Here is a 12,436-nt window from a genome sequence, read left to right as displayed (position 1 = left end):
AATCCATTTCTGGACTTTCCTATTCCGTGGGTTTACCTATATACTAATGCAGCAGTCCCAGACTGTTTTAATCACAGAGGCGTTATGTCTTAACATTTGGTAAGGCTATTCTATCCTTGAAACTTTCCCTCCCAGTGTTTTCTTAGCTTTCCATATATAATTTCAGGATCAACTCCTTTAGCTCCATAAACACATGTTTTTGTTATTGTTAATGGTATCCCATTAAGTTCATTAATTAGAGCTTATGACATTTTTATGATGATGCTGTGGATTGAATTCCCACCCCTAAACTCTTTGATCAAATGACCTCCCTTGCATGGTTTGAAAACAGATAACACTCCTTAGTTTTCCATTTGCCAAGAAAAATAAAATATCCCAAGTTCCTTTGGGTGTCCCTCCTCGGACCATCACCTGGCCCTTCAGCTCCACTCACCCCGTGGCAGCGCCCCTGGGGTCATCTGTCTGGGCACAGGCACAAAGGAGCCATCACCTCCCTCGTTTGGAGCCTTTGACTTTTTTCACGTAGCCTGCATCCTGCTGATTTCTATGGCAGCCACATACTGGGTTCCTAGTAGCCACTACTTTACTCCAGGTGGACACCAAGATCTGCCTTCCATCCCCTTCCAGCATCTTGCCCTGTGTGCGAGGCCAGCCCATTGGCCTACTGTGTCTACTCCAGCCTGCCATGTTCCCCACATCCCTTCTTGGGTGCCTTCTCCCCGAGGCCTCACAAATCGCTGCCTGGGCTTAGTGCCTTAGTACTCCCCACCCCGCCGCCTTTCACACAAGGGCTCTCCTGCAAGGAGAAGACAGAGCAGAAGTGGCTCCCCCAGGTGCCGATCCTCCCTTCTCTCACCCAGCACCATAGATCTCATCCTTCTCCACGCCACTTCTTCATTTTCTACCTTTTGCGTAATTTTGCCTCTCAGACTTTGGGTCACCCTCACTTATTCAAGCCTCTAACAACTCTTCTCCAAATGAAGTTCACTGCCTTACATTTGTCCTTGATGATCTGCTGTCCTCCTGACTCAGGCCATATCCCCTTCAAGCTGGGCTCATCAACAAGCATCCAGTTCAACCACACTGCTCCTGGGGGCTCTCCGCAGTCTTCACTCGGGTGATAATTGGACTTTTAGAGGCAGAGACTCGACTCTGAACCTCTGCATCCTCTTTACCCCTGATCTCTCTGGATCGTGTCATAGAATCCTACCTCCTTTCTCAACAGGTGCTTCTCACTTATTTTTCCTAAGCCAAGGGGCAAATCTGACCCTGCACAGCTCTCACCTTTCGCTCCTACAAACCAGAGGGCTTAACAACAACTCTTAGCAAAGTTCCACCCCCCTGCCCCACTGCACTTAGCCAAGCTCTCTGCACTGCTCCTCCTCATCAGGAAGCCAAGTCAGAAGCTCGTCAGAAGTCTTCCTCTAAGCACGTGAGACTTCCATCAGATTCCTAGAAAATTGAAATCGAGTCTCATCAGATATCCAGCAGAGACCTTGTGAAGGTCCCATGCTGCAGGAAGCCGGCCTAGAACTTGTGGATAGCACAAGTGGGGTCAAATCCCAGCCTCACTTCTCAGCACCTCAACAACACGGTCTGAGGTTCTTGACCTTCACAATGAAAATAAAAATCCCCGCTTCATAAGGATGTTGTCAGCATCCAATTGAAAATACATTCTGTCCAGACTCTAGCTGTGCAGTAGAATGACCCAGAGAGTTGTTGTTCAGTCACTCAGTGCTGTCCAACTCTTCCTGATCCCATGGGCTGCAGCATACCAGGCCTCCTTCCCTCACCATCTCCTGGAGTTTTCCCAGGTTCATGTTCATTGCATCAGTGATGCCATCCAGCCATTTCATACTCTGATGCCCTCTTCCACTTCTGCCCTCAATTTTTTCCAGCATCAGGGTCTTTTCCAATGAGTTGGCTGTTCACATCAAATAACCAAACTATTGGAGCTTCAGCTTCAGCATCAGTCCTTCCAATGAGTATCTAGGGTTGATTTCCTTTAAGATTGACTGGTTGGATCTCCTTGCAGTTCAAGGGACTCTCAAGAGTCTTCTCCAGCACCACAGTTTGGCATCAATTCCGTGGCCCTCTGCCTTCTTTACCATCCCATTCTCACAACCGTGCATGACCACTGAAAAGACCATAGCCTTGATACACAGACCTTTGTTGGCAAAGTGATATCTTTGCTTTTCAACACACTGTCTAGGTTTGTTATAGCTTTCATGCCAAGAAGCAATTACTAACCCTGTAAACAATTAAAGGCCTGATGCTAAGTCATGGATGGAGCCTCAGGTGGTTCTAACCACGTGAGATTCTATATGGATGCCAGTTTTAATGTCAGATGGTTCATCACCCAGTTTCACTACTTATTAGCTCTGTTAACCAGACCAGGTTGCCTACCCTCTCTGAGGACTGTTTTTTTTCCCAGGTAGGAATAGCACCATGAATCTCAGAGATGCCCTTATGGCTCTCATATGCTACAACCGCCCAGAGAGAGAGAGGCATTTTTTTAAAGCACAGATTTGTTTAAAGTACCACCCCTAGAGATTCTGACTGCACGGATGTGAAAGTGCAGTTGTCAGAAATCTTTGAGTTGTTTCCAATGTGCCCACAAATATGGGGACCGCAGAAGTCATCCTTGTAAAATTCCTAGCAGGGCACCCAGCGAGCAGATGCTGCTCCGAAACCTGAGTTCACCTTGCTTCTGGCTTTTCTTCACCCACCACCTTGACTTCTGCCCAAACCCAGCATCTGCTCTTCTCCCCAAAGCTGAGCCCCATGGTCCACACCATGGAGATTCCCCTTCCCTCTGAGTTTAGGGTTGTTGGGTTGTTGTTGTTCAGTTGCTAAGTTGTGTCTGACTCTTTGTGACCCCAAGGACTGCAGCATGGCAGGCTTCCCTGTCCTTCCCCATCTCCCAGTTTGCTCAGACTCATGTCCATTGAGTCGGTGATGCCATCCAACCATCTCATCCTCTGCCGCCCTCTTCTCCTTCTCCTGCCCAGTGGCAGACCCAGAGAGCAATGCAGAAGGATCCCACAGAGACTGTTCTCTGTGTACAGCTTCCATCAAGGGCCCTATTCTGAGGTTTCAGTCTTGTCTACACCCCAGAAATACAGTTCCTCCCCTTTGACCCCCTTGGACCCCAGAGGCAGCAACTCCCCACTCTTACAGGTGCTGGGAACCTCAGCATCTCCTACAGGTCCCTTTAGCCAAGCCCACATCTCAGTAAACAGACACCTTACACACCATCTTTGTATGACTTACAAAATCTCCTCGATGCTACTTGGGAGTCTAGAAACCACCCTCCGCTTCCTCCATTGGGCAAGACCTGTAATCAATCCTCACAAGCATTTCATTGTTCAACCTGCTCTCCCTGCTCATGTCCTTACCCCAAATCACCCATCCATACTTGCGTCCTCCAGCTCCATCTCTAGGCATGCCTTTCTGCTCGTGACATATTCCTCCTAAGAAGTATCTTTATTTTGCCTATCATATGTTCTTGCTAGTTTTATTTGTATTTCAATTTGCAGTTCCATCCTCAAGTGTCAGGATTTCCCTGGGGTCTGTTTTTAATGCTCAGTGTGGTATTCTCAAGCACACTTTGTTTATAACCCACGACCAGTCCGTGTGCACTTCGGCATCTGAGATCAGAAGTGGCATTTTTGACTCCTTTCTCAGCTCTTCTCCTGGGTAGCCACACCCTGTTTGTGTTCTTCTTTTGATGTCATATCACTTGCTAGATTGTGTTTGGGAATTTCACTAGACTTTGCTCTTCTTCATTCAGTTACTTTAAAATCCTTCAGGATGACGCATGTCTTTCTCTTTCTCATCCTCTTGATCTTTGCCTGAAAAGCCCACCCTGTAGTGTTTTGAACCATAGTCTAAGAGTTATGATCACTGACATCATCTTTTTCTTTCAAAGTCTAATCATTGCAAGAAAGAAGTTAAAAATACATCCTCTTCTCCAAGGACCATGCACTTCCTGCCTGAGACCCCCACCTTGGTGACTCCCAGGGCTATTCCCATGACTTCCCTGGCAGGAAAAGGAGAAGGGCAGTCACTATATCCCTGCAAGCTCTCAGCCATCTCCTAGACACACCTCAGGGAGTATGGCACGTTTCCATGGCTATGCCAGTTCCAGAAGGCTCCATAATGGCCTGGGAAGAGCCGTCAAACCCTACAGGTGTCAGCTTCCTCCTGGGGCTGGTTAGCAACTGCCTCTGCATCATGCAGTGCCTGGAGTTCCTCCCTGTCATCCTAATTATCTTCTCCAGAAGGCCTGACTTTCTTTTTGTGGGACAAGGCTCCTACTTATACATCATTCTGTTGGCATGAACTTCCTTCCCATCACTTGTCCTCTATTGAATCCCATTCTTCTGTTCTTCTATAATTTGTTATTTTGCAGCATATTCTCTTTTTAAATTAATTTTCATTGGAGTATAATTGCTTTACAATGTCATGTTCGTTTCTGCTATACAGCAAAGTGAATCAGTTGTTCAGTCGCCAAGCCATGTCTGACTCTTCACAACTCCGTGGACTGCAGCACACCAGGCTTCCCTATTCCTCACATTCTCCCAGAGTTTACTCAAGTTCATGTCATTGACTCGGTAGTGCCATCCAACCATCTTATCCTCAGTCACCCTCTTCTGCCTTCAATCTTTCCCATCTTTGGGGTCCTTTCCAATGAGCCAGCTCTTCTCATCAGAGTATTGGAGCTTCAGCTTCAGCATCAGTTCTTCCTAAGAGTACTGAGGGTCGATTTCCTTTAGGATTGACTGGTTTGATCTCCTTGCAGTCCAAGGGACTCTCAAGAGTCTTCTCCAGCACCACAGTTTGAAAGTATCGATTCTTCAGCGCTCTGCCTTCCTTACTGTCCAGCTCGCACACCCGTGCATGTCTACTGGGAGCCTTGACTATGTGGACCTCTGTTGGCAAAGTGATTGCTTTTTTACACACTGTCTAGGTTTGTCATTGGATTTCTTTCCATACAGGTCACCATAGAGCATTGAGTAGAGTTCCCTGTGCTATACAGTAGGTTCTCGTTAGTTATCTATTTTATACAAGGCATCAATAGTGTGTCTTCTCTTTCTCTGTCATGCCCTTCTCCCTTCAATCATTTGGACTCAAAAGGTACTGCTGCTTTCAGGAAATACCAGTAGCTAGTTTCTATACACTCCATTCCCTGTAAGAGCCCTCAGAGGAAGACTTGAAACCACATATTCCTCCTACAAGTCCAGGAAATCTCTTGCACTTGCAATGATCTTTGGTCAGAGCAGCCCTTGGAACTGCCATGGCCATCATTCATATGGAAAAGGGTGTGGGGTCATTCCCAGGACCCAGAGGTCTATTTGCCATATATTTCTTCATCTAGGAAATATGCATTTATTATTTGCCAAGCTCTGTGTGAGCACTGGGCCCACAGCATTAAACATGGACAGCATGGTCTGTGCCCCCACAGGGCTTAGAATTCAGCAGGAAACTCAGACCCTAGGTGCAATTCTTATAAGTCTGATGAGCTCAGCAGAGCAAATGCAAGAGCATCCTGGGATGGGCAGGGTGGCATGAGAGTATGCATGCATTCTCTCTGCCACCATCTCAGGGGCATCTTGGTACTTCCACAACCACAATCATCTGTTGACCCCTCCCAATCCCAATCAGCACCTGCTCAAACTCTTTCTGAAATAAGAAATATTCATCGATGTGCTCATCATTGGTTGAAGCCCAAAAGCCAGCAGGTGCACACCATCATGGATTCAATGACAACTCTTTGCAGAAGGCATGCCCTGTCCTTAAAATTAGCTGTGGTTGAAAATAATTCCTACAGTAAAGGGTTGGAGACAACAATGATTTCAAAACTTAAAACTGAGAAGTACACTTTATGACCAGTGCTTATGAGGGAGACTGAGATTAGTTTTTTAGTATTTCATTTTTACCACCCTCCTTTTTTGGAGAACAAGGGGTCTGATACGGCTAAAGGCTTTGCTGGTTTTCAAATACCTTTAAGAACTAGGGATTTTTTTCTTTTGGGTGGAAAGCTGCTCAAACCATACTTTTTTTTTTTTTTTTTAATCATCTTGTACCATGAGTGTTTGGAAGTAGCTGTTTTTCACTTTATTGGCATAAGCTTCCCCCGCTTCTATTCTCCTCTGTGATTTCTGCCAAGGAGTCTGTTGTGTTGCCTCGGACAAAACTCCCTGAAACAAGCTGCCTGCAGCCCTGTACCCCACAATGTGGGTGTTGAATGTTTAGTTTTGCATCCCCTCTGATGGCTAGCCCACCAGAATAGGGGCAGCATTGCATTGAGAATTCACTTTGAGTTGTAACTTTTTTTCTTTCTTAAAAAAATTCCTACTTGTGAACTTTCAACAGCAGAGGGAAAAAACTCATGTCTCTATCTCTTCTTTTTTGAAAAACAAAACCCAAAAGACTCCTGGGATTCTGCTCAGAGAACCAAAGACGTTTCCCCTCAGCTGAACTCGGCCACCATCATTGACATCCACCCTTCCTCCACCTACAGCATCCGCATGTACGCCAAGAACCGGATTGGCAAGAGTGAGCCTAGCAACGAGCTGTCCATCACCGCGGATGAGGCAGGTATGTCTGATGGGCAGGGGGCCTCAGGGAGCAGGCTGATGGGGCTCAGATGGTTAATGCAAAGTCACAGCCGTGATGAACACTCTCTGGAGCTCCACGCCCATCAAAAACACAGACAGCACTCTCTGCCTACTTTGAAGACACTGTTCTTCAAACAGGACTCAGGTCAAGGTTCTCACACCCAAGACTTAAAAGAAGACATATGAGGCTAATGATCTGGTGAGATTTAAAGAACCATGCTGTTCTTACAGCCCTTTTGTCTGGATGCGTGGAATCCAGGTTGACAGGAGAGCTGAGAGCCTGTCTTGCCCAAGTCCCTGTGCAGTCAGGGGAGGAAGGATCACTTAACTAGAAAACAGCTAGAATATTCTCTGTTTGGGAACTGGGAGGAAGGCAGTACAGATAATTTTATTGACTGGAAACAACGATATTTCCATCATCAATGGTACTGCTGATTTTTCCTATGACAAAGTATTTCATGTTATGTTGAAAATGTCGAAGACTGAGATAGGCATTTTGAAGACAAAACAGCGCACACGATCCTACCACCTAGAGTTATTGATGGATACATGGATATCACACACTAAATTATTCATCACACATGCATGCATGTACACTCACCCACACAGACACAGACACACAGCCTTTGATATAGAAGTTTGCTCGTGGTCACCTGTGGTGGCAATAATCTGGTTGCAGAGGACTTAGGCAATTGGGCAGTGGACGCCACCTGCCAGCCTGCCTCCTACAGAAGAGAAGGAAGCGAGCTGCCCTAGGGCTTCTCTGCAGAAGGGAAGGGAAAGAACCACAGCCTGGCTCATCTTGGGCAGGGGAGGAGGGGTGTGGGGGGGGTGAAAGAGTATCCAGGCCCAAACCTAGATTTTCTTTTCCTGCCCACACTCAAAACTGATCAGCCACCCCCAACTGCTGCAGGGAAAGCGGAAGCTTGGGCAGACCTTTGTTCTCCGTCTCCAAGATTAAGGAGATCATAGCCAAATGATGAAGCTTCCACAAGAGGTCGCTGCATCTTCCAACTGCAGTTGTTCTTGACTCTGTTCCTTCTCTGTTTTGTCGTCATTGTTTAGTCGCTAAGTACTGTGTGACTCTTTGAGACTCCATGGACTATAGCCTGCCAGCCTCCTCTGTCTAGGGGGTTTCCCAGGCAAGAATACTTGAGTGGGTGGCCATTTCTTTCTCTAGGGGATCTTCCCAACCCAGGGATCAAAGCAGTGTCTCCTGCATTGCAAACTGGTTCTTTACCACTGAGCCACCAGTGAAGTCTCACTTCTCTGTTACCCTCACTAATTGCACTTTGAATAGACATCATTCATCTATATCTCTTAAAGACTTCCTAAAATTTGTAATCCTGCCATCCACCATTTCTTGTATGTCCGTTATTTTCTTTAATTGAAGTACAGTTGATGTATAATGTTGTGCTGATTTCAAGTGAACAACAAATTGATTCAGTTACATATAGGCATATATACATATATATTCATTTCCATTATAGTTTATGACAAGATATTGAGAATATTTCCTATGCTATATAGTAGGTCTTTATTGTTTGGCTATTTTACACATAGTAGTATGTATCTGTGAACCCCAAACTCATAATTTACCTCCCCTCCTCTCTTCCTTTTTGTAACTGTAAGTTTTTTTCTATGTCTGTGAGCTTGTTTCTGTTGGTAAATAAGTTAATCTGTATCATGTTTAGATTCCACATATAAGCAATATCTGTCTCTGTCTGACTTACTTCACTTGGTATAATAATCTCTGGGTCCATCCATGGTGCTGTAAATGGCATTATTTTCGTTCCTTTTTATGGCTGAGTAATATCCCATTTGTGTATGCAACACCTCTTCTTTATCCATTCCTCTGTTGATGGACATTTCGGTTGCTTCCATGTCTTGGCTATTGTAAATAGTGCTGCTATGGTCACTGGGGTGCGTGTATCTTTTCAAATTAGAGTTTTAATCTTTTCCAGATATATTTCCAGGAGTGAGGAGGATTCTGGATCATATGGCAACTCTATTCTTTAGTTTTGTAAGGGACAACCCTACCGCTTTCCATAGTGTCTGCATCAACTTACATTCCCACCAACAGTGTAGGAGGGTTCTCTTTACTCCACACCCTCTCCAACATTTATTATTTGTAGACATCTTGAGGCCATTCTGACTGGTACGAAGTAACATCTCATTGTAGCTTTGATTTGCATTTCTCTTCAAGTTTTCATTATCATAAACACTACTATGATGAGCATGATATGATATATCCTGTGATATATCTTTTGCCATTTCCAACAATATGTTTTGTGTTAAATTCCAAGAAGTAGGATTGCTGGATGAAAGCAAATGCCAAAATCTAACTCCTTTGTTATGCACAGTCAACATTGTCCTCAAGGAAACAGGTTAACATTTATTGTTTTTCCTGAACTGCACCTATATATTCATTTTTCAACTCTGGAATACATCAGTTCTTGAAACATCATTTTCAAGGGTGGGAGACAGGATAGCTTTGTGCTTTAGTCTGAGGGCGAGCCACTTCTAATGCTTGGAAACTCTCTCTGTGTGATTTCTCATCTGCAAGATTCACTTAATGATGTCTTTCTACTCCTCACCACAAACATGTTGGGTAATTGGAAAAAACCCTAATTTCTGAAAGTACTTTGCATGGTTCTAAAATAAGTAGGAAATGAGTGTTAATAAGCTCCTACAAAAATAGAATCTTATTTAAATATTGATGTAAACAACACACTCACTTCCTGGAATTTCATCATGCTGGGGATTTAGGGAGAATAAGTCACCCCCAAAATGAAAGCTTTGGATCAGGGCTGAGCCTTCTCCTTCCTTTGAGCCACTTTTCTGACTCTGCCCACCTCCACGGCCTTCTCAAGGCAGGGATGGTTTCCAATGGTGCATTTTGCACCTTTTTCCCCATCGCCATGACCGATGCAGGTGATGTGGCTTTTTTTCTGCCGTCTCCTCTGTGATCTCCCTGTAGCTGGCCGTTGCCATGGCAGTGCTTCTCTCTCTCCAGCCAAGGAGGTCAGATGAACAGCTACTCCTGGTCACCGGTCACGTGTGTGCAGCCCAACTCAGGCATCTCTGCAGACAGATGGACACAGAGCCCCACCCCCTGCTTTGGCTCCTGAGCTGACATTTGGGGTTTCACCAGGCAGCCCCACAACTCATCATTCTGTCTTCAAACTAGCTAAGGGAGAATGTGAGGGAAGGTCAGGCATGAGCAAAGAAAAGCTGCAAACCAGAACTTGCCTTGTCTTGCTGCATAGGTTTGCATGACTGAAATCAGAGAGCCATTTTCTTATGTGTGACTCATGTAGAAAGGAGGGCATTCTCCTAACCAAAGCCCCCTCTCCAGCTCTGCTTGGGGTGATAGAGCTTGTCCCTGCCACCTCCGGGAGGATCCCCAAAGGCACCTCTTTCGGAAGCCGCAGCCATCTTGAGAGAATCTTTTCCAGCCCTACAGCCGTCTTTCCCTAAAGAAATGAGTTCATCACTTAAGCAGTGAGAATCCCCAGATGGAAGCTTCTAGAAGCCATAGACCCACTCATTTTTTATGGTGATGCAGTGCCCAAGGGGTTCCCAGGTGGCGCTAGTGGTAAAGAATCTGCCTGTCAATCCAAGAGACACAGGTTAGACACCAGAGATGCAGGTTCGATTCTTGCATGGGGAAGATCTCCTGGAGGAGGGCCTGGCAACCCACTCTAGTTTCCTTGCCTGGAGAATCCCATGGACAGAGGAGCTTGGCGGGCTCCAGTTCATAGGGTCACAAAGAGTCAGACACAACTGAATCAACTTAGCATGCATGCAAGTGCCCAAGTCTAGGGCACCCAAGGCTGCCTCTCACCGCCCACTTGCTGAGGAAAGCAGCCCGTAAGGTGTAGGCCCAGGTCTCCCCTACCCCATTACTACCTTGAAACTACACCAGGCTTCTCATGGCCCGAGCAGTGATGACCCTCCCTTTCTGCCACCGCCTCCTCGTGTGAGCTGCTCCTGCCCGCGTCTGGAGCCCCCTGAGGTCTATGCCTCCTCTTCTGTCCTCTCCCTTGAACAGCAGGTCAAGCGTCACGCTCTAGTGCAGTGCCTCCCCTCTGCTGTCAAATTACTTTCTTCTCCACGTAGCTGTCTCCTGGCTTCATCCAGAGGCTTGGGTCTTATTTGCTTATGGGGCTGGGCTGAGTCACCCGGTGAGAGGCACTCCTGAACTTCTATCTCTGGTTCTTCATTGGAGAATTTGCCAAGGGTCTACCATGTGCCAGGTCCAAAATTGGGCAGAGACCAGGGTGTAAAAATGGGCAAAGAAGGACTGAGACACGACGACAGAGTCTACAACAACATGCTCATCTCTGACAGAAGGAGCCTGGGGAATTCCCTGGCATCAAGAGGTTAGGAAAGGACACTCATTTCCAGGGCACAGGTTCAATCCCTGGCAGAGGAACTAAGATCCTTCAAGCTGCCTGGTATGGCCAAAAAAAAAGAGAAGTAGCCTGGGTGAGCAGAAAGAACATTCTTTGCTGGGCATAGGAGACCAAGACAGAATTTAGTTAGAACCAAATAAATTGAAGAACAGTTGATACCTAAATGGGGAGAGGATGAATTCATTTAGTGACTATTTATCAAATAAATAGCTTACTCCTTTAAATTATTATTCATTCAGCATGTATTATGTGCCACGTGCTGTTCTGGGCGTCCGAGACACAACAATGAACAAATCAGCTTGTCCTGCCTTTGTGGGAAGGACCAAAAACAGACGTCCAGACCGGAGATGACCGGGGGCCACCATGGGTTTGACAGTTAGGAAGGGCCTGCCCACCTTGTATTTTCAGCCAAACGGAATTAGTGGGCTTCCTAGGTGGCGCTAGTGGTAAAGAATTATCATTTTTCACAGAAATTTGCACTTGTCATGGGCTTTACCTGTGGCTCAGCAGTGAAGAATCCTCCTGCAATGCAGGAGATACCAGCAACACAGGTTCGATCCCTGGGTTGGGAAGACCCCTTGGAAAAGGAATTGGCAATCCGCTCTAGTATTTTTGCCTGAGAAATCCCATGGACAAAGGAGCCTGGAGGGCTACAGTCCATGGAGTCACAAGTCAGACAGGACTAAGCATGCAGGCAGGACATAGCCTTGCCTAGAATAAACATTAGGAACTGTAAATATAGTCCTCATTTATTACTCTTTTACAAATTGAATAGTTTCAGTTTCTATTTAAAAAAAAATGCAGCAACTATATATTTCGGAAAATCACATTCATCAGTAATTCTTACCTCTAGCCTGCTCTTCCTGTAGGAATAAGGTAAATATTCTGGTTTAAAAAAACAGAATAAAAAATTATCCTTTCTAGTTTTGGTGCAATTTCAATTCAAGACTGTTAAATAAATTCTAAATGTTAAATGTCAACACAATTTTCAAATTTAGTTAAAGCAGTGGATACCTAGTGGTTAGTCTTCAATCATGTCAGCATTGGGAATTCAGTCTGCCTTGGATTCTAATTTTATGAAATTGTCCTTTTGCAATGAGATGAGGATCCATGAAAAAAAAAATTACAGCTTAGGCATTGTAAGGAAAGCACTAAAATTCTGGAAGCAGACTAATTTTTTGTATCATTTTTTAAAATTGTATTTTATTGAAGCATAGTTGATTTATTTGTTGTTTAGTCACTCAGTCTTGTTTGACTCTTTTGTGACCGCATGGACTGTAGGCCACCAGGCTCCTCTGTCTGTGGGATTTCCCAGGCAAGAATACTGGAGTGGGTTGCCATTTTCTTCTCCAGCATCATTTTTTATGTCATTTTTACAGTGCTTGTCTTAGAATG

The 12,436-nt window shown here is 45.4% G+C and overlaps 1 protein-coding gene across 1 annotated transcript in view; it reads left to right on the top strand.

Annotated features, from left to right (window-relative positions):
* Positions 1–12,436, top strand: part of DSCAM (DS cell adhesion molecule) — a 692,286-nt gene that overhangs the window by 540,337 nt on the left and 139,513 nt on the right. Inside the window, exon 15 of the mRNA XM_070363231.1 lies at positions 6,436–6,603. Coding sequence (XP_070219332.1) covers positions 6,436–6,603 — 168 coding nt within the window. The remainder of the gene's footprint in view (positions 1–6,435; positions 6,604–12,436) is intronic.

The sequence above is a fragment of the Bos mutus genome, chromosome 1 (assembly GCF_027580195.1).
Source record: "Bos mutus isolate GX-2022 chromosome 1, NWIPB_WYAK_1.1, whole genome shotgun sequence".
Lineage (NCBI taxonomy): Eukaryota > Metazoa > Chordata > Mammalia > Artiodactyla > Bovidae > Bos > Bos mutus.
This window is presented reverse-complemented; position numbering and strand designations above follow the sequence as displayed.